General features: G+C 34.6%; 4 protein-coding genes and 1 long non-coding RNA gene across 11 annotated transcripts; 3 read left to right on the top strand and 2 right to left on the bottom strand.

Annotated features, from left to right (window-relative positions):
- Positions 1–789: 789 nt before the first annotated feature.
- On the bottom strand, positions 790–10,282 carry LOC122530503. Of its 4 annotated transcripts, XM_043657527.1 has the most exons (6): positions 10,151–10,282; positions 9,435–10,080; positions 3,496–3,633; positions 1,531–1,976; positions 1,079–1,244; positions 790–916 (listed from the first exon to the last, which is right to left on the bottom strand). In XM_043657527.1, the coding sequence occupies exons 2-6, from the start codon at positions 9,444–9,446 to the stop codon at positions 812–814; spliced, it is 867 nt and encodes a 288-aa protein (XP_043513462.1). In that variant the 5' UTR covers positions 9,447–10,080; positions 10,151–10,282; the 3' UTR covers positions 790–811. The 4 variants fall into 4 exon arrangements, with proteins under 4 accessions (XP_043513462.1, XP_043513461.1, XP_043513463.1 ...); XM_043657526.1 differs by having other exon boundaries at positions 9,435–10,258; XM_043657528.1 differs by lacking the exons at positions 3,496–3,633; positions 9,435–10,080; positions 10,151–10,282 and adding an exon at positions 2,117–2,226.
- On the top strand, positions 2,245–5,711 carry LOC122530508. The gene is made up of 2 exons (XR_006307022.1): positions 2,245–3,369; positions 4,020–5,711. It is a non-coding gene; the product is annotated as an uncharacterized LOC122530508 (long non-coding RNA).
- Positions 10,283–11,638: 1,356 nt separating the features above from the next.
- Positions 11,639–13,773, top strand: LOC122530507 (putative uncharacterized protein DDB_G0291608; the record flags this gene model as incomplete). The annotated part of the gene is made up of 2 exons (XM_043657537.1): positions 11,639–12,112; positions 13,398–13,773. Coding segments are annotated over 2 exons (756 nt in total), but the record flags the coding sequence as incomplete, so codon positions are not given.
- An 812-nt stretch (positions 13,774–14,585) lies between these two features.
- Positions 14,586–21,927, top strand: LOC122530506 (cyclin-dependent kinase 2-interacting protein-like). Of its 4 annotated transcripts, none has more exons than XM_043657532.1 (5): positions 14,586–14,967; positions 15,067–15,290; positions 15,368–15,476; positions 15,586–15,778; positions 21,549–21,927. In XM_043657532.1, the coding sequence occupies exons 1-5, from the start codon at positions 14,874–14,876 to the stop codon at positions 21,616–21,618; spliced, it is 690 nt and encodes a 229-aa protein (XP_043513467.1). In that variant the 5' UTR covers positions 14,586–14,873; the 3' UTR covers positions 21,619–21,927. The 4 variants fall into 4 exon arrangements, with proteins under 4 accessions (XP_043513467.1, XP_043513468.1, XP_043513471.1 ...); XM_043657533.1 differs by lacking the exon at positions 21,549–21,927 and adding an exon at positions 19,226–19,442 and having other exon boundaries at positions 14,592–14,967; XM_043657536.1 differs by having other exon boundaries at positions 14,594–14,967; positions 15,586–15,807.
- Positions 17,197–21,562, bottom strand: LOC122530499. Its single transcript, XM_043657522.1, has 4 exons — positions 19,609–21,562; positions 19,440–19,538; positions 19,200–19,362; positions 17,197–19,117 (listed from the first exon to the last, which is right to left on the bottom strand). Exons 1-4 carry the CDS (start codon positions 21,444–21,446, stop codon positions 17,216–17,218), a joined length of 4,002 nt encoding a protein of 1,333 aa, XP_043513457.1. The 5' UTR covers positions 21,447–21,562; the 3' UTR covers positions 17,197–17,215.
- Positions 21,928–21,943: the final 16 nt, after the last annotated feature.

Here is a 21,943-nt window from a genome sequence, read left to right as displayed (position 1 = left end):
GCGACAAGGACAGACACACCTGTGCGGTAGACAAGGAAAGCAACAGCGTGCGACAAGGACAGAGATATCTGTGCGGTAGACAAGGAGAGCAACAGTGTGCGACAAGGACAAACACAAATGCTCGTTAGACAAGGAGGGTGGGACAAGGACAATAATATAAATTAATTCCTATCCCAGGGGTGATCCACAGGGTGCATGCTTAACTACATAACTTCACAAACTATTTTTCTTATTATTACTAGCAGCATTATACTATCACATATGTAAGTAAATCGAATATAATTGTTTTTTACATAATGTTTTACAATTGCATAATACGTTTTTATTTGTATGATTCATAATAACTATTATATAGCACATGTTAAAGGAAATCATCGGAATTGGGAATTCCCAATTATTTCCATGTGTCTATATAATGTGATAATAGCTATATTACAATTAACAAACAGATATATTAAATATAAGCTTGTAATATTTAACAATATTTTTTGATCCGTACAAAGGAAAAGATGATTTCTTTCCATTGTAGCTAACTTTCTAATACTGAAAGCATTAAAAAAAAAAAAGATTAAATATAATATACGTTTAATCAGGTAAATCTTCCACTTTTATATAAATATTTATCGTTTAACATTAAATAAATTAGTTTGAAAAAATTAATAAAACCAGCAATATGCATTAGTATGAAATGTGCTTCATAAAGATTGTTGTAACACATTTTGAAGTTCACTTCATTCATTTAAATCACTTGAATATTTAAAAGGAATAATGTAAAGACGAGGATAAACATTGATTTTTTACAGAACTGTTTTTAAAAACTTAGGTCGTTCTCGTTGTTAGTGTCATTAGATTCTTTTTTCGCAGCTATCAAATTTTCCCATTGCGCGATAAGAGTGCTTCTACGTCGTGGATTTGGCTGCACAAAATTAAATACACATTACTAATTCATTATCATTTAAAAATACAAATGCGTGTACTTATTCTAATACTTGACAAACAAAAATAATTGTTCACTGTCAAATATATCCATAAAAAATTTACTATACACATTTGAACTTTAAAAAACTAGTATTAATACCTTGTGTTTTCCTTTAATTTCTTTTTCTATTTCATCCTCATTTAAGGTATTCGTCGAGGTACCGCTTCTTAATGAACTTGAACCATCATAAATATCGGAATCGTTGTCATTTCCAATATCCAAAAGATTTGGTTGAGACTTGGCCAACATTTGAGATCGCATTAATCTAAAAATGTATATAATTGTTCGTTACATCATTAAATGGGGGACATACACATTACTGCTATTATAAAATTTTACCTCGATGATACTATCCGATAACAATGCAAGATTGTAAATGACATTGATTACAGATCACGTTAGAATAAAGTAATACTAAAAAAGTTGAGATTCTCGAGAAAGGTTTGTAAAAGGTTTGTAACTTATATCATTCAAATAATAGAATTATAATACAGTTATACATTCATCACTACAAAGAAAAGCAAAATAATGAGTACAAACAAGCACGTTACCTAAGCTCGTTCTCCCGCTCTTTCATTTCATGTAATTCTTTCTGAATTTTTTCTTCTACAGGAACGTATCCCTTCCTGACAGGAGGTTTCTTGGGTTCGTCGTCTGGTTCGAATTGAATTTCCAAACTCTTATTGAAAGCTTTGATGCTCAACGGATTGAGCGTGATGCTGGGTGTCGTGTGCGGTGTTACCGTGTCGTTCGCCGCAGATTTTGGTTTATAAATCTTCCCCCGGGTAGCCAGAAACCTGTGCATCAGACCTTTTTGACTAGGTGCTGTTGCGAAACGCAGAGGTGTAGGTGTGGTGCGACTGGATATGACTCCATTCGTCATCTTTGGTGTTAAGGACGGTGTAGATGGTGTAAAGGTGACTGCTTCCAAAATCTGTGGCGTAGATGTTGTCCTCTTTAACTTTCCCGAGGCCAGAGCTTGCGGCATGCGTCGCACCTGTTGTATAAAATTGTTGCAATTATACACAATCGAGATACAATCGAGTTAAATGTATAAGAAAGCGGCAACGTTGTGAAAATGTAGTCGAAAGACAATCTAATTCTAAGTAGAAACGAGCACGTTTAAAATAAGTTCACCTTATCTTCGGGGACAAAAGTATAGCGTGCAAAAGAATCGAAATGACCTTTACAACACACGCTGTACATTATTTAGCAAGCGCAAATTATACTTAAAAGCTACATTTTCAATCATTATTATCAGCCCGACGTCACAAGCGACAAAAAGCGGGTTTCGCGGAAAACAGCATTACATTTACTTTAACGTATATATGTATATACATTAGCTGATAAGATATTTTCATCGAAATCGTGCTGTTACGAAAACCGTAATGCAACCGGCTGTTTGCGAAACAAATGTTCACGCTCTCGCATCCTACAAGCAATTATTTCGCACGCCTGTTGCTAATTAATTAGCGTAAAATATATAAAATCGGGCGATCTCGGGGATTATCGATCCAGACGATCGTGCACGTTTGTGTCTATTGTCGAAAAGTGTGCTGCGATTTTGGCAATTACTGTAACTTACGTTGACCCACGATCATCATCAGTTCCGTTCTGCTTTTTAAAATGTACCGCAATTTTGAAAGTAGGCTGTTATAGCTAATCGACTCTGTTTCGTGCATATTTTGCATATACCACTAGATATCACCTTAAGAACTCGTTATATTCAACCTTGGATCACTTAGTGTGATTTATGATGAAAGCAGAATTCATTCGTTCTATAAAAGTCAATGGCCTTTTACTAATTTTGACGTGGTTTATTTTTTATCTTCTAGAGGTAAAAGGCAAAAACGATCAACTCGTTTCGTACTATGCAAATCATTAAACAAACACGTTTCTACTTCTATGTGGAATGTACTTTCAAGCTATTACTTAAAAATTTTATGAAAACTTATCTCCTTCTACAACATAAAACTTAAATGTAAAATACACATTTGCAATGCAGATGTTTCAAATTTTAGCAGTACAATCGTGATATTTTATTGCAGTACAGTAATGTAATTCCAAAATGATCTAGTTTATATGATACACACAATGCACGTGATTTAAAAGTTCCTTGTGGCAAGTGGTCAAATACTTTCGTACGCTGTAATTACTGCATAAGTTTTACTTACTAATTTAATTACTACATAATTTTATTGCAGCGTAGAAAGTAAAACGTCAGTTTGTAATTTTTCATCGATGAATTCTCGTCACGTTCGTAACAAGACTGAAACAGTGCGCTACGTGGTGAATCATTAAGCCAGTAAATGCGTGTATAATCGTCCTCGTTGCTCATGGACATCCGAGCAACTGTCCGATGCGTTTCATCCCTATAAGGACTACATCAGGTATTTACTCTTTCTTTCTTTCGTTCAACGACCTTGAGCATGGTCAACGAATATATATATATATATATATATATATCTACACATAACTCATACTGTATACATACATACACCGAGTTTTAAGCATACCTTGGAATCCACCGTCTCGTGGGACGTGGTTTTAATGCTGCCCACGTTTCTCAACTCGTGCTCCCTCTCCGTGACCTCTTCGATCTCCTTCTGTATTCTGTCCGTCGCCTTCTTCAGCTGCTCCAACCTATGCTCCGCCTGCAACGAAATGGTATCACGTTAAATTCCATCTTTTACAAATGAAACGACGGCTGAAACACAAGGGTAAATTCACAGGAAGACAATTTTTTTTTTCAGCTAAAAAGAAGAAAGAAAAGAGATTCTTCGGAGAAGAAATAAAAGAAACGAAAGGAAGAGGCCGAGGTTCTAAAAAGACCGAGTGATCTAACACGAGAATTTTTCTTCTCTTCCGCTCAGTTTGATTAGATGCACATATGTTTCTGTAGATGTGAAGCGCAGATGAACGACCCGTAGATTCCTCTGCGTTTCTCCAACCGAAGGCTCTCTTTATTTTTAATTCTACCTCACGACGAATGTTGGTACATTCACGCAGACTCGCGTAATTGCAATAATCGGTGTTTCAGATTGTTGAATTAATGACGGTGCAACCTGACCCATGAACCTCGATTCCAATTTCAACATGAACCGTGCGACCAGTCTAAACACCGGTTTTTGTACGCCTCCGCGGTCTACGAGCCTTCCTGTTGCGCGAGCCAGCAATGCCTCCTTCATGCGGATGAGCAAGGGCACGAGAAAACAAAAAGCAGCGAGAAGAAAAAGAAGAGAAAAAAATATAAACCACGAAGAGACGAATCAAATTCCAGTGCTACTTCGTGCTCGATCCTCCCCGCTAACGGGAAGCGAATTCCAGAAAACTAGCTGAACACGAATGCCATACGATTAACCCGTTCGGCTCTCCCTCGCTTCACAGCCACGATCCATCAAAACTTTTAGTTAGCTCTCAGGAAAGTTAATTGGACTTTCTGCACGAGAACGAACCGAGTGCGTTATTAACGTGGCCTGTTTGCACAAACTGCGTCGAACGAAATGGTTCGATCTTCTTTTACGAACGTAATTTGACCGAACTGTTGTTACTTCCGTATTGTTCGTGTTTTCGCAATTCTTTGGATGCAAACACACTTGTGTTGCGCAAGTATCCGGGCATTTTCGTCAGATTTGTAAATAACAGTACGTAAATTTTAGCGAAGCGTGCCATTTAATGGCAAATTACTTGGCCGCCTCCTTGGTGGCCATAATTTTCAACAACCGTGCCACTTGTACGTGATATTGCATTAGTAGAGTGCAGATCTTTGCACAATTATAATGAAAATGAAAGTATAGAAATACACTTGCAACATGTGCCGGATAAAACAAATCTCTATAAAATATAAAATTGTATAAATATCTAATTTCATAAAGAACAAATTCAGAACGTAATCAGACTTACTGCCAATTCTACAGGCAAGTGTTCCAGATACTTTTTTTAACGATACTGTGTATGTTTCAGGCACGTTTTACACTCTCATTAAGGAGGAAAATCAAACGATCGTTTCTTCTGATTCACTTCACTTGGTTAAAGAAGAAAAAATGGAAGATACGTTTCTCTTTAGTAATCAATTGCACGCGACATTACCTACTTGTTTCCCATGTTATTCAACGCGTTATAAACTCAGAATTGATTTTTTCAGTCTACTAGCTCTCGCGATGTTCGACGATACAATAGTGAATAGTTTGATGAATCTGTAGCAGTTCACGTGTGCGAAATTCAATACTTTATCTAGGCATTCTTAGTAAAATTTTATCAATTGTTTATCGCGATCGATAGAGGGCCTTTGATTTGACAGTGCGTCACCGCGAGGTAAAAGCGTCGCCTGCGCGTCTCCAATGGATTTTAATGGATGGACATGGATTTAATTGAATACATTGTAACATTTTAAATACGTGGATCGAAGCCAAGGTTGATTTTGCTGTTGATCGTCGATGACACAAACGAGATGTCTCTTTGATGACCATTTTTTGTGACTCAGGCATCTCGAGCTGACATCAAAGCGGTGATAACAGTATCTTTGTATCTAAAGATCTTTTATTTGATAAGAGATATTTATATGTGTGTGTGCGTGTGTGTGTGTGTGTGTGCAATTTACATTGTGTCGATTTCTATTTACGACATATCGGAATTTCGCTTAATAATACAAATAATTACCCCGAGAGAAACAGAGATTTAATAACGATTAGAAATAATTACGATCTGTCGTGTAAAATGAGAGGCTTATGACGAAAATGAAAGTTAAAGAATATTCTAATAGTATTCTAATAGTATTCTTCAGTTACAGACCACAGTATTTTATAATAAGATGTACTTGCAATTAATCAGATTATTTGATTATGAATTGCCTCACAGCTGTAGTTACTTATAGAATAGCTTGTAGTTCAATTTTCATTGACAAGTAATCGAATGTGTTTTAATATTAATTTGCTTATGATATCTGCAACTGCTGTTTCTATCTATTTAGAATTTATTGTGTCGAGAATGCATTATCTAAAATTGATAAAAAATGTTTTTGTTATGAATATGAGCGTCAATCACACATCAAAAATGTTATTGACTCTTGTACATTGTTCAAACCGACCAAAAGTGAAAAATTTTTTTTTTTTTTTTATTATTTCTCATCGTTACTATTTCAATGTGAATTTTAAAGAATGAAATTTGTAATGCCGTCATTTCTCTTACTTGTTAACTTGAAGTGAAATTGCGAGCACGTCTCCAATTTTACACTGACAAAGGACTAAATCTGAAAGACAGATTTGCTACAATTTGATGCCCCACTTTAACAATTTAAACAGTACATAAGAGTCAAACGCAGCGTTTATTTCCTTATTCAGCGAATTCTGTGAGTTCTCCTACACGGTGGTTTTTGTCATTTCGGCGGTTCCCACGCGTGCAGAGGAGCAATTTCTTTGAATGCAGATCGCGAGGGAAAACACGCGTTCGCAATTAGAAACGAAAGAAACGATCGTCGATTTGCAACGTACGATTTCACGAGTTTTATCTCGAGATGCCAATGGGGCAATGGAACACATTCAGCCGATCAATCATTGAGATCGTCAGAGATCGAACGATCGATGAGATTCTTCGAATAATTCACCTCTCGCTGCAGGACTACACGCCACTTATTCCCACGTTCTCGCGCCAAAGAGGAAGGATAGAGAGGGCCGTGACTCTTTCGTACGTAGCTGACAGAAGGAAGCAAGCTCGCTCAGGTGTTTCGCCCGCACTTCCGCGTAGGAACCGAATATTACTGAAACGAGTTCTTGAAGGGTTTCCAGGTGAGCAGCCGTAGCTTGACCAGCGGTCTGGAATGCTGCTCATTGAAAACTGAACGGTGGCTAACAACGCTGCTTAACTGTAACCGGTGCTTGTTGCTCCTTTCTAAAAAAAATGGGCCACCGATCATCTTCCTGCCTCTTCTGTCTTTTCGTCCCGACGCACACAGTGGTCTGGAAACTTGCTTTTTGTGACTAAAAGTGAATTTTCCTTTGCACCTTGAAAATCCAAAATTCTTATTTTAGATGATTCTGTCAGATCAGATATAGAGTTTTGAAATATCAAAATTTAAAGTGGAATTATGCCTACGTTCTAGATATTCATTATGAAACAGTGTCAGAGCACAAATTTAAATGACGGTTTTATATATGACAGTATTTAATCCTGTTGTAAACACGTGTATAAACAATGCAGAATTTATGACAATTTGAGCTTCGAGCAGATTTTTAAAAAGATGATCAAAAGTGGCGGACATGGTAGTCTTTTCTGAAAGTTTAAACAATTATGAAGCAACCTACAGATAATTGTATTTTTTCTAGTTATATTTTAGTTGTATTTATGACAATTTGAGCAGATTTTTAAAAAGATGATCAAAAGTGGCAGACATGGTAGTCTTTTCTGAAAGTTTAAACAATTATGAAGCAACCTACAGATAATTGCATTATTTCTAGTTATATTTCAGTTGTATTTTTGTTGAAAAAATGTTTTTAATCTTGATCACAAAAATCGTTCTCCAGATAACTGTGCAACCTGTGTAACACATCTTTTCGATAGCCTACTTAAAACTCACTACTGATACACGTTCAATTTCAACGATCAAAGGATGATAAATTTTCGAGGTCGTTACAGGATCGAGGATACTCGTTGATAAATAAAGTCACGGATCTTATTTCGCTGGTGAAAACTTCTTGCTGCTGACCTCGGTTGGCCGCGTGGTTCCATTCGGAATACCTAATTAAGTTAAATTGTCTGCGGGTGCATCGGATTGCTTTTATAATTTATCGCTGTAGGATTTGTAGTTGCGTGCAATGTAAATTTAATTCCAATAAAATTTAAAAGTTAGAATAGATTTTGAGAAGCGACGTGCAGCAGAATACGAACGCATAATAGGCTCTTGTTTCTCGAGAACGGTATTATCAGGATCGCAGAAAGCGCAACAGCTGTTTCAATTTTTCATATACCTGATGTTGAAACATCTGTCGAACTGTTTTAGAAGAGAGACTATAACCATATTATGTCCTATGGCGACCCACATACCTCATGTGTAATTAAATTGAGTAGCCAGAGCACCGTACGATCCTTTTCATGCGCGACAATTACGTTTCGCGGAAATTAATAAACATTCGAAGCACGACCAATTTACGAAAATCACGAACTTATTTTTAAAAAAACCTCAACTAATCGCTTATTTTTAAAAGACCTACAACTTTGAATCTAACAGGTTCTCTTCATCAGTGATTTTCTATGGTGAATGTAAAAAATATTTTCACTGAGCCACTCTAGATGCACGTCGAAAGATGTAAGTACGATACCGGTTCCTCCACGAACACGCGCAAGTGCAATCTCGACTTGCCAACTATCTCTTCTCAGTTTGCATTTGAATTATATTTGGCTATGATCTTATTACCGGCGTTTATAATATCCAATAATGCGTTAGAAACATTTGAAATATCTCTACAATTCGTTTCAACAAAACGTCCTATTTCTATCTTAAAAGTCAAAAACAGATTTAACTAGAATTAAGCTTATTTTAAACGAATCTTTTTCTTCAAAATCTTGCTTAATATTCATAATAAAAATGTTACGATAGATTCATAATAAAAATGTGTTTAAGAACATATTTACGAAATAAAAGATAATGAAAAAAACTGAATTCTGTTTTAATGGTTATGCGAGGAACACTGTGTAATTACTATTGTTACATCCACATCTATTATTAATTCTATTATTTAATACAACATATTCATTAATAGCTAAATAATACTGAAAAATGGGAGATGAAGATAAGCGAGATTGAACTAATTTTTTAATTTTCTATGAATAAATGAAGATATTTCAGTCTAAACGAACCTGAACGAGAATAACGGCTGTGAATTTAATTACAGCCTCGAGAAAGGTTTTACAGAATTACGAACACTCAATATTATCAGCAGGATATACATAAGTTTTACACTTATCCGAATGAAGAAAATCAAGAGCTTTCAGCGAGAAAGCGTGAATCGTGTACTCACGCTCGAAAATCGCGTACGAGCTGATTTGAATAGTCGTCCGACCAGTCTTTCGAGAGCGACGAGCTAGCACGTGTGAATTCACGCATTTTTCATTTGAACGAACCGCTTTCGAATAACATGGAAGATGAAATATTTTCTCGAACGATCAATTCGTTCAATCGATTCATTTGGAATAAGCGACATCTCGCGATCCGTAATGACTTGTACACATCGATGTTCACGCGAGAAATCGGAAATTCCATTTCTTTGCTCGATTATCAAAATGTACTTGAAAATTACCGTCGTGTTGATCAGTTCGAATGATAATTTCTATTACATATCATAGAAATTATCGACGCAACACCATCTATGCGTCAGATGTTAACGTATTCTGGCACAACAGAAAAGAAAGAAAGAACAATGTTACAAGATTTTGCAAAATACAATGCTACAAGAAAACTTACCTCCATTTTCATCGTTGCCACCGACAAGATATACCGCACGTGGAAATGGAGCAACGCCGAATCGTTCGTTGAACAGGTTTTTCGTCGAACTCAAATTCGATCGATTTATCTCGTGGAGACAGGCGGCTCGTATCAATTATCATGCCGCGCAGTTACGTCATATCGTTGGATCTCTATTTCTTTTCCTTCGCCGCGTGTGAATCTGCCGGCTGAAGTGTGCAAACTTTCCAAAATTGGGATCCGCGTCCCCTTTGATCTCGAAAAACCGATGATCTTCCTCGTTGACGACCGAGACTCGACCCGGCTTCAACTACGAACAGCAGCACTGAACAGAATTCCCTTTGATCCGTGGCGTGGAAAGTAACTTGAGGATCTCGTCGTGGCTCGATCGATTCTCTTGAGACGGTTTCTGAAACGGTGCCCGGTACCAGAGAGGATTTCGCGTGATCCACACGGGATGAACGCGAATCGCGTCCACCGCGATCCGACTCTCAACCACAGCTATAACCAGATTGGTTGAGAGAAAATGCGAGGAGGAGACGTTCGTGTGTTGCGAGACACGGCGGCGACGACACTCGCTGGACTTCGGTTTCGAAATTAATCTCTCGAGCACGTTTCGTCTTCTCTCTTTCAGCCAGTTCGCCCCCTGTAATTTCCGAGAGTGCGAGCTTATAATCGAAACACGGCCGAACACCGTCCGACGACTGCCATTTTACCTGCGTGACCTTGTTCCCCGAGCCCCGTTCTCCGAACAAAAGCAACAGAGCCGAACCGCCGCTACAATCTGATACAAATCCCTTTTCGGCTTATCATACGTGTAAACACTCTTTCGTAATTTCATTGCGCTCGCTACACGGTCGCTTTTATTTTCTTCCTTGTTTTTTTTTTTTTTTTTTTTTTTTTTTTTTCTCTCTGAGAGGGTTGGCTTCTTCTTTTTTTTTTTTATCGCGATACTGTACGAGAAATGGTAATTTCTATAGATTCTCTTCACATGGTGGAATCTTCCTTCTTTTTTTTTTTTTTTATCACCCTTCATGTTCTTTCTTCTTTGTTGTTACATCGAGACGATTATTTTTATGCTCGGTGTGATATGTTTCAACGCTCGAAGAGACGAAGAGCCAGAGGGATGGAAAAGGTTGTACCGTGAAGGTAAAAGGATACACGAAACCCTTTAAACCGTTGCCCGTTATCAGAGTTCGGTAGCCGAGATGCGAAAGAGAGAGAGAAAGGGGGACCGGTTCTCGAAAACACCCCGTAGACAAGTGTCGTGGCACTTGCACGGGGCAGACAGTGCCGTATCGCGGCGGCCAACGTCTAAACGACTTGTAAAACAAGCGCTTAACGATTGCTCGTACCTGGGGATATAGAGAGTGTCGTAGAGAAGCGGAGTGACGAAGAGAGGCAACACAGGAACGTCCAAGCGAGAGGGAGATTTTGTGAAGCGCGGGGCCCCAAGAACCTCTTCCACGTGCTTCGTGTGCTTCGAGGCGGTCCAGCCTGCTAAATTGAGTTTACGAGACGTACAGGCCCGAGTTTCACTCTTCTCTTCCCGCTTTATGTCCTTTCTATTCTTCTTTCGGTTTTACTCGTTCCTTCCTGGCTGTTTCCTCCGCCCTTATTTCACGCTGGTACACGCAGAGAGAGAGAGAGAGAGAGAGAGAGAGGAGCGGCATCCTCCTCGCGGATAGTTTACGAATCAACGACGGCGTTATCTTAGCAGAGATTATACCAGCGCGCAGCCCTTATCTTCTTCCGCTTCTCCGGACAGGAGGTCTCATTTGGTTTTGTCTGTAATTATGTTAGAATCGTTCCTGGTTGTGAGAACGAGGGTTTACTATGGGTCCGTGTTGCTCTCACGGATGAACACCGCCCAAAGGAAACGCACGGAGGGGAAGATTCGCTTGGCATCGACTTGGAATATCAATCGGATATGTAAATGGTGGTTTCGTTGCTGGCTGTGCGTGTGTATCGTTCGCATTAACTGGAAGAAATTCTTTGGTTAGGCAAGTCGTGGAATCTACAGAGAGAGTACGTTGTTTCTGGTATTTGTTAATCTGTCACGATTCAAGTTCAAGTTGGATTGTATTTGACATCTTGGACGAATTTAAAAGTGAGAAAGGTGGTTGCTCTGTGATTTGTTCCATAAAAATAGTCGTCGTTGCTTCCCGTAAATACTCACCAACCAAATTGGCCATTTCGTTTGTTTCAGTGGCCAACGAGAGGACAAAACCCACGGCGGGGGCTTGGGCGATTCGAGCAGCGAGAGTGGGGACGAAACGAAGAGGCAAGCAGTGAGCCAGCAACAGCAACAACAGCCATCCTCGTGCGCTGTTCAGCAACAGCAACAGCAGCAGCAAATGGTGGAGCATCAACAGACGTCGAGCATGTATCAGCTTCCTCCTCCCGTCTCCGTTTCCAGTCCTCATTCGTACCACCAAGGCCACGGCTCGACCTTGAGCCATCCTCACACGCCGACGCACCACATACAGCACCACGACACCGGAAGCGAGAGCGGTGACGACAAACGGAACCTTCATCATCAGCTGCAACATCATCTCCAGGTCGGTGCTCACGGTACTCATGGCTTGGTACATCCCACGGCGACCTTGCCACCGCCGCCACCCAGCTGCGCCCAGCAGAAGACCCAGCTGGACTATATGCAGTACTATAGTCCACAGGTATAGTAAACTGTTTTGTGTGGTTTTCTCATTTTCTCATCCTTATTATTATTATTTTTTTTATTTTTTGGTTGGAGGAAAGAGGAGTTGATTTTTTTAACATCGTTTTGTCGTGATATACCTTTTGAATTTTTATTGGAAAACTGTGTCGTGCACGAGATTTGGAGATTTGAAAGTACCATCTATAACATTTTGGTTAACAATTTTTACACTATTACTTGTGCTACGTTCGTTACATTTTTTATTAGCGTCGAAGGATTGGTAACGTTATTTCTTTGTGAAACGATTGGAATATTATTGGGGATTTGAAAATTTTCATTTTTGGCCGGTGTAGCCAAAATAGGAATGTACCCCAGAGGTAAGGCGCGAAGAAGATTTGCCTGAAGGATCTTTACTAAATTTGTGTGTCACGTAACCGACTAAATGCAATGGTTTATAAGCAACTGCGTTAGAATTTTAATTTCGCTTGACTAAGTTCGTGTCTAACTAACTAAGAAGAGAATTATATAATAATTCTTAACTCTGGCGATTGGCAATCCGTCCTAAGGCTGTAAATCAACAGGTAACTATCATACTGTAAAATAAACTTAAAAAGATCAAGATCTCTTTAAGCTTACTCATTAATCAACTCCTTTTAGACATGTGTTAAATATTTCATTTTATTCTTTTATTGATTGGAGATTCTCATCAATGATTTTCAGGGCTCTCTTGCGCAGACTGAAACTCATAGTTGCCACGATAATATTTTGTATAATATATATATACATTGTATATTTTATATATCCTACCTATATTATATATAATATTAAATTTTTATATATTTTATATAATATATATAATTATATATTATATATTTTATACATCCTACCTATATTATATATATAATATTAAATTTTTATATATTTAATTATATATATATAATTATATATTATATATTATATTTTATATATCCTACCTATATTATATATATATATAATTGTATATTATATATTTTATATATCCTACCTATATTATATATATATATATATAATTGTATATTATATATTTTATATATCCTACCTATATTATATGTATATAATATTAAATTTTTATATATTTTATATAATATATATATATATATAAATAAATAAATTTAATTAATTTTATATAATTTATATAAAATTTTAATTTATTATTTTGAAAAACAAACAAAAAACAAAAACATGTATAAAATATAAAATATAATTATAGTTCACCAATTCGTAGAATCGCCAATGAACGATGCCTGGTTTCCTCTCTGTTTCAGGATTACCTAATAACGCCGACCTCGGCGGATCTGCAGAAGTCGCTCCCTCACACCGCCACGTCGATGCAGATGGGTGCTATAGCTCCTTCCATGGGTGGACTGAGCCCGATGGGTCCGTCGACGATGCTGCCGAACACGATGCAGAGTGTGAACACGATGAACACTATGTCGATGAACGGCATGGGAATGGGGGCGTATCAGAGCATGGGCTCCATGGGGATGTCCACGTCGCATAGTAGTTATCACAGCGGTCTGGTATTGGGCGACTATCATTCGTTGTGACCCTGGGCCCCGAGCAGTCAGGGCAAGCGAAACCAAGAGAAAACTTAAAGAGAGAAAAGGCGTGGGCAAATGACGCGAGACGAAGAAAGAAAAACTGTTCGTTCTTCTTTTTCTTTTTTCTTTTTTTTTTTTTTTTTTTTTTTTTTTTTTTTTTTTTTTTTTCTTTTTCTGAAACAACTAGAATATGTGGTAACCACGTATATTAATTTATTTTCAATCACATCTTTCTTCTGGGAATATAACAATATGAACGATTGCTTCTTTGGTATAAACGATCACTTGCTTGTTCATTTAAAGAGTATTGTATTATTATTCATGTACTTACTTTTCACGTATAATCTTTAATTTTTTTCAAATACAGTTTTAACCTCTTTAACCTGTGTGCCGAGGCTGAACTTATTTACGATTCTTGAATTTCCTCCTTCCTTCCTTCCTTTAGTTTCCTTTAGTTTTTCGACAGTAATCAGACATTACACATTGTACAGAATATTAGAAATTAAATCTGACGGAAATTCAAAAATTTCGTTCCTTGCACGGCAATACAGTAGCGTTCTTTCAACGGTAGAACATTGCAAACAACCAGTTTTAAATTTGATTTTACCGCACAAGCGAGCGTATGCTACATCACGCGCGCCACCTGTACTCTTTGATTTTACATTTTTAAAATTCGAGGCAAATTATCTCTAATTTTTATGGGAAATTGAACATGATTAAAAAGTCCGTTATTTTATGAAATTACGAAAATTGAATTGTATTTTAAAACGCAATTGAAAAAGTTCACTTTCCATTTTTGTCATGTATATTTTTTTTTAAATAGTCAATTAGGAAACGGAAACGTTACATATTATTAGGCATTTCCCTTTTAAAGTATTTCATTTCGCAATAATTAACTACTGAATTCGAAATTCAAATAAATTTAACATTGCCAATAAATAGTATGATATTCATATTTTGCGTTCGACGAGTATACAACTTGAGAAATAATCATATGTATATGTGTGTACACACATTCTCTGTTATTGCATGAGGTTTTATATATGTTAAAAAAATTACGTACTTTCGATTAATCAATGAATAAATAAGTTTATGATTATATTGTAATTTTTAACTACATACAAATACGTATAAATGCATTCTTCATTTTGATATATTGTCACTCAGTATACTATTTATCTATTTTATTACTGTACACGTATGTATTTGCATAAAAATCCAATTATGATGGACTGTGTCAAGAAAGAGCATCAGACACAGGTGATGAGTAAAGAACAATTTTCTCCAATCAGTAGTAAGTAATTCAATATTTTTAGTGCCTTACTTTTTTTTAACAGTGCTAAGTGATACATATAGAAGACAAGACATATGTTTTATTAAATATACATTGCAGAACTTTCACAGACAAAATCAATCCAAGGAAGAAATTTAACAGGTTCTGCTCGCCATATACGAGATTTAGTTGCAGATATTCATAAGAATATACAAATATGGAATTCACTTCATTTAAAAGGAATAACATTATTGAATAACATAACTCAAGCGAAACAGGACGAGTCATATTCTGAAATGTTGCAAGAACAGTGCGATAAATTAGAAATTGTTTGCAAAGAATTGGTAAGACATCTTCTGTACAATTATCTTTTATCTAATATTCTTATTTTAATATGTTTTTATTATAATATATTTTATAGGACAATATTGTGATAAATCTGGCTCAAATTGCACAACAGATGAAAATAACAGCTGGTTTTGAAACGGACAAGGAAAAATTGTTTGCAACATGGCCAAATTCAAAATTTGGTAAAAATACATAGTTATAGTTTCTCTATGAATAGTGACATAGTTTCTTTGTGAATAACGACAGAGTTTTATAATTTATTTATTTTATAAACTTCATAATTAATTTTAGGACAAGTTGCAGAATCAATATACAGTGCATATTCTAATGAAGCAAAAGCAAAATGTAAAATTTTGGAAGATGTAGCACATTATTATACAGAATCTTGGAAAATGTTGTTCCTTGCTAGCTGGGTGCATCAACCGTTTTTACCAGAAAATCTAACAACAGTTTTGGAATCAATGTTAATAGAGAGTGGACATAGGTAATTAATTATTATTGATGTAAATTTTGGTAAGTATTTTTCTATTTCAAAACTGATTCAATGTTTACAATTAATTTTTGTATTATATCATAAGTTACAACTATTGAAATAAAACAAAAGTTAACAAAATGATCATTTATTTATAGTTTTTCAAATACCATTTGTATAATTTCACAAAATGGAAAATAGGAAATTAAAATATATAGTCATACTTTAAAGTGAAATTTATGAAATTTTGTTTACAATTGGTATCTGAGATTAATATGAATATAAACAAATGTATATATTTATAAATATAAACATATATATTTTTTGAAAATGCAGATTACGCAGATACAGAATATGTATCTCAAAAATACAAACCTGCAAAATTAATATAATTAATGATTAATTATATTCTGATTAGTATTGTAATGTTACTAGAACCATTAACGTTTAATTATATCAATAACTTCCTATATATGTATAATATATACATATTTACAGATAAATAGAAAATTAATAATTTCCACTGTACATACATACTATAACAATATTGGATGGAATTTTTTTTTATGTTTAAAATATTTTCAATGATTTAATGTTTCATACAAAAGTTATAAACAATTTATTTTAATTTATTATTATTGATAATCTCTGAAGTCATTATATCGCATTTGAATATTTTGTTATAGTTATTATGAAATTATTGATATAATAAATATGATTTTTATTTTATTAACCGATTAATTAAACATTTAATAATATACGTAGGAAGTTAAAATTGAATCACAAAATAATTTGTGCTAAACCATTTTTATAATGTTGTAACTAAAAAAGTTATAGTATCTCACTACATGACCAATAACTATTAAAAATTATATTTACATAAAATTTTTATATTTATATTTTGTTTTTTTGATAAGTTTAATTTTTTATTATCTGTTTTATTACGAGTTACCCTTCTTCAGGAAACTAAACTTAAATTGAATATATAGTATAGAATATAGTACATTATGTGTATGATTATAAAGACCGTTTACTAAAAATAAAGAATATATTTTAGTAAAAATTTTTTGAAGACAATACAACAAAGTAAAGCTTCTTTGTGTAATATCCTAACAATGTCAATAAAGCATAACACTATATCTTTCTATATGAAATATACATTATACATAATAAATATGACAGAAACAGTCTTATTTACATACACATATCAGAATACAAGACATCATATTATTTTATCATTGATATAGATATAGATCACTCAAATATAGAAGTTATAATATATTGATTATGATACTGTCATAAAGTCTATAAAAAAATATCTACACCATGAAATGTAATCATATATACATATATACACTATACGTGATTACACTTCATAATATGTATATGTATAAACACTATACATATTTTAATTTCTTTAGGAACGTTTTTTATGTAATAATCCAAAAATCAACTTCTAGTATTTCTATTAAATTCTTCACTTAATGCTTCAAAATCAAGATCAGTATCTAAATTTGAATTACTTGATATCAAATTGTTCTCTAAAATATTATCTGGCATGATATTTTTCAATCGCTCAGATACAAGTTCATCAACTAAATTCGACTGATCTACTAGATGCAGTTCAACTAATTTTTCATCAATTAATAAATTTTTATCTATTACTCCACTTGTATTTAGAATGTCTAAATGTGCTATATGATCATACTGAGCTATTTTTGTCATATCTAAATTTTCTGAACTGCCAAATATATTAGTATCACAATTATTGGAAATTATTGGTTCACTATCTTGAAGTATAGGTAGGTTTTCTGAAATCTTACAACCAGAAGTACTAGGCATCAGTTTACAAGAATTTGTGTCCAATGATGTAGACTGTGTTTTAACACAATTTATTTCTGAAGTCATAGGAATTATTTTGGAAACTAATTTTTGGAATCCTTTAACAAAGTTTTGAGATCCATTCTCCATGCTGTCCAAACCATTTTGCATTTTCTCAAAATTTGGAGAATCTTGTTTCTGATAAGTTTCCATAGAACTATTTCCTAATTTTACGAAACCCTGTTCTGTTGGTTCTAATTTTATGAAAGCTTGTTCCATATGCTCTATTTTAGATTGCTCATAATTATCATCGACTTTACAAACATTTGACGATTCTAAACCGGTTCCTAATTTTGTGAGGTTCTCTTTATGATATTCCGTTTTTTGAAAATTAGAAACTTTCGGTAAAGTAATATCAATTTTTTGGAATCCAGGATTGTCTGAAATCTGATTCTGAATCTCTGGATTTGAAATTAATAATTTCGAGACATTATTAGAGTTATTACTCTCTGAATTATTCACTGGACTAGGATTTCTTCTCATTAATGTTAAAGCTGATAACACCTCTGGACAAGTAGGATTTGTTACAGAATCATTTCTTCTATCACTTAAAAAATCAGAAACACTAAGGTCCGAGCTTTCGGAAAAACCACTTGACATTCGTTCTTCTATGTTTTCCTTGGCATCTTCAGAATTATCTATTTTCTGAATTTTAAGAGGTGGTTCTTCATTCTCATAACTAGTGCAAATAGAAGTATCAACCTTTTTCAAAGCTTCGTTATTAATTCCATATAAACCTGGATTAAGACCCAAAGCATCACAAAGGGATTCTTCATTGATATCAATCAAGTCTTTGCTTGATTCCTCGTCATTGTTTACAAGTGTTAACATTGTTCCAGCCTTTTCTCGTATCTTATCCATTAATTGTTTTAATTCGTCCAAAAAGTTTTTTACATTATTCTCAGACTTTAGTACTAATAAATCAAATAATGATTGTGCGTTCAATACAGGTTTTGCAGCTATTTTTGTTATTTCAAAATCTTCACATACAGAAATTGCTTCGCGCAATTTTATTTGACGTCTTTCTGACTTAGCTTCTGGCGTAACATAAGCCCAAGGACCTCGCTTTTTTCCTTTGCGTTTTAAAGGATCTTGACCTCCACTTTGTTTTAATTCAGGTTCAGGCGTAGAGGGAGGTAGTTGTTCAGGACTTCCATGGTCAGGATGCATTTCAAAATGTCTTGCCATGCGAGTACGTCCTAAGTATATTTTATTACATGTAGGACACCTAAAATGATCTGATATTTTTCTTTTTGGTACTTCTAGACCTGTTAATAATTCTTTAGGTGATTCTTCTTCCTCAAGTTTATCATTGTTAGTATTGTAATCGCTATAACCACCATCTGAATCATCCAGATCAGGTTGCAAAAAATCTGAATGGTGCAAATGTTTATAATCTCGCACCATATGTCTAGGAGGTCGAGAAAGTCTACCAGATCGTGTTCTGGCTACAACCTTCTTTCTTTCATCCTAGAAAAAGAAAAATAATAATATTAATATAAATACTAACCATAAAACAACCTCGAAATACAGAAAAATAAATAAAATCTACCTTCAATTCTTCCTGTTCTTCATCAGGAATTGGTGCTGGTTTAGATGGAAGTAAGGAAGGTCTCACAGCACTTTTCTTTGGCCTTCCCCGACCCCGCCCACGACTTTTTAATAAATTCCCTGGATTTCTAATTTGTAAATCCAGTTCTTCAGGAAATACAACTCTAAACAAACATTTAATTCATATAAGATTTTATTATGTCTAATAAATAATAATAAATAAATAAGTTTATATACTAACCTATATACTACTTTTTCATTTGATGTAGCTGCTTCTTGACTACGTTGTTGTAAAACATGTGCAATTTGTTTCAGTTGTGTTGGTGTTAAGCGTTGCGTACTAGAATAAATATAGTCATTATAGATAAATATGATAAATTATTAAGATATTATTAAGATTTTTCATGTACCTAGGAAATGATTGACCTTGCTTAACTATTTGTATGGGATTTTCACTGGAACCTAATGGTTTAGATGTATCTGTAGATTCATTTGCCATTATTGTAGATTTAACAGGAGCATTTTTAACTTTTTTATTTACTTTAAGATTTGTGCCATTTATCACAAGATTAAGTTTTTTTCTAGGAGTTTCACTTTGAACTAATTTAACAGATTCAAATGTATTATTCTGTTGTGTTGGATATGTCTTTTGTGAATTATTTTGCGAACTATTTGCATTTTGGGTTGCAATAGTTATATTTTGTTTAGTCGTGTTGTTAAATGCGTTTTTTGCTTGAGGTTTTAATATAGATATAGGCGTTGAACAGATTTGAGTTGGTTTCAAAATAGAATTTGTTGTTGTTGTTTTCAAATCTTGAGTTTTAACAATTGATGCGGTTCGGAATACAACTGGTGTATCAGAATTAGTTGTAGTTTTTGGTGTTCCAGTTGTTTTTTTACCAATTGTGCTTCTTGTTTTAAGTAATTGGGAAGGGATTTGTACTGATTTCAAGAATTGTGCTGGAATAGCTGTAGCCACATTGGTATTGTTAAGAATATGATTTGTTTTTGGAAGCACAGTTGATGTACTTTTTAGGACTGGAGTTAAAAATTGTTGAACATTTCCTCTTTGGAGAGGCTGGGATGTCTTTACAATTGGAGACAAACGTATTTGTGAAGTAACAATATTCTGTGTTGTTCCAGATGTAGTATTTACAACAGTATTTGACACATGTGGTGTACCAATAGATTGGTTCTGTATTTCACAAGCACTAGTCAACAGCTGAGATGTATTTAATAATTGTGCAGATATACCACTTGTATTTAACAACTGAGCCGTTATAGGTGTAGCTTTTATTATCTGTGGTGACAAATTATTCAATATTGTAGCTTTTGAAAGTAATACGGAATTGGAATTTGAGTTTGTATTCAGTGACTGTACACTGTTAATGGAATTAACAGTTGCGTTGGTCAACTTGTTCGAACTCTGAAATAATCTAATGTTTTTAGCTGGTTTCAATATAGTTTGTGCAGGCTTTATAATAAATTGCGAGGATGGTAAGATCATTGGTAACTTTTGCAAGATTTGCGCCTGAGTATTAGGTATTGTATTAAGCTGGTTTTGTGCTATATTATCTTCAATGGTATATTGTAAATCATTTTCATGGATGCTTTTTACATCTGTTTTTATTGTGTGTACTTTGGGTTGTTCCAAAACCATTGTCTCCATGCTTGAATTCTGTTGAATTATATTAGTCTGATGTTCAATTATTTGTTGAGATTCATGGTTCTGATTATTCAAGTCAATTTCTTCCATTGTTATGTCATTCTCTACCATTTGTTCTTGAAGTTGTTCTGTTTCAGAAACCTTTTGCATATGCCATTCTTGAAAATTAATACACTCTGTTTTAATCAATCTAGTATTATTGGACTTTTGTACTTCTTCGGGTTGATAATTTAACTGGCCGATTGTTATAGGTTCCTGAGGAGGTAATGAGTTTTGGTCCTGTACGTTGACGTCTTTTGCGGGAATATCTTCTGGTATGTCTATAGTTGTGTTATCTTGTTCCTGTTGATAAATAACCTCTTCGTTCGAGTTTACCTCGAAGGTTAGCCCCAAGGCTGCCGCTTGTTCCGGAGTCAAATGAATTGTTTGGGAATCGTTATCATCATTTTGCAAAAATGCAACAAATTCGTTATCGTGGTCGTCATCGTCAACAACTTGTTGGAACGCTTGTTGGAGAAGATCGGAAGTCCCAGTAGAGGATGCATCGTTTGTAAACACAGTAGAATTCGAAATTTTCGCCATATCCCAAATTTTCTAATCGTTCAATTTATAAAAGATAATCATATGACAGTGGCGATCACTTTCATGTTTTAGAATAATATTTTATATGATTTTTTTCTCTAGAAAATATCTGTATGATTCGCGCTTATCGCATTTCGCTGTACACGTTTTTCGCGCAAACAGAAACACATGAGATCCCTGAAGACTGTCACAGACGTAATGAAGAAAATGGCGGCAGCATCGTTAAGATATACATAGTTGTACAGTTGGTAATTCGTAATTATGTCTGTTCTCATTGAATCGTGCATTCGATATTGTACGAGTGTCAAATAGTGTCAAATATAGTTATTTAGTGTTCTGTATATAATAAAATTATAAATCTCGTTGCAGTATATTTTTTTTTCCTGCATTTTGTTGCAAAAGTATAAGTTTAATACGAAGAAAAAATTGTAATGAAGTTGAAAGAGATAGTACATAGAAATATATACGAATGTTATTCTGACTTGTGTGGACTTTAT

This window comes from Frieseomelitta varia, unplaced genomic scaffold (genome assembly GCF_011392965.1).
Source record: "Frieseomelitta varia isolate USP_RPSP 00005682 unplaced genomic scaffold, Fvar_1.2 scaffold_345, whole genome shotgun sequence".
Lineage (NCBI taxonomy): Eukaryota > Metazoa > Arthropoda > Insecta > Hymenoptera > Apidae > Frieseomelitta > Frieseomelitta varia.
This window is presented reverse-complemented; position numbering and strand designations above follow the sequence as displayed.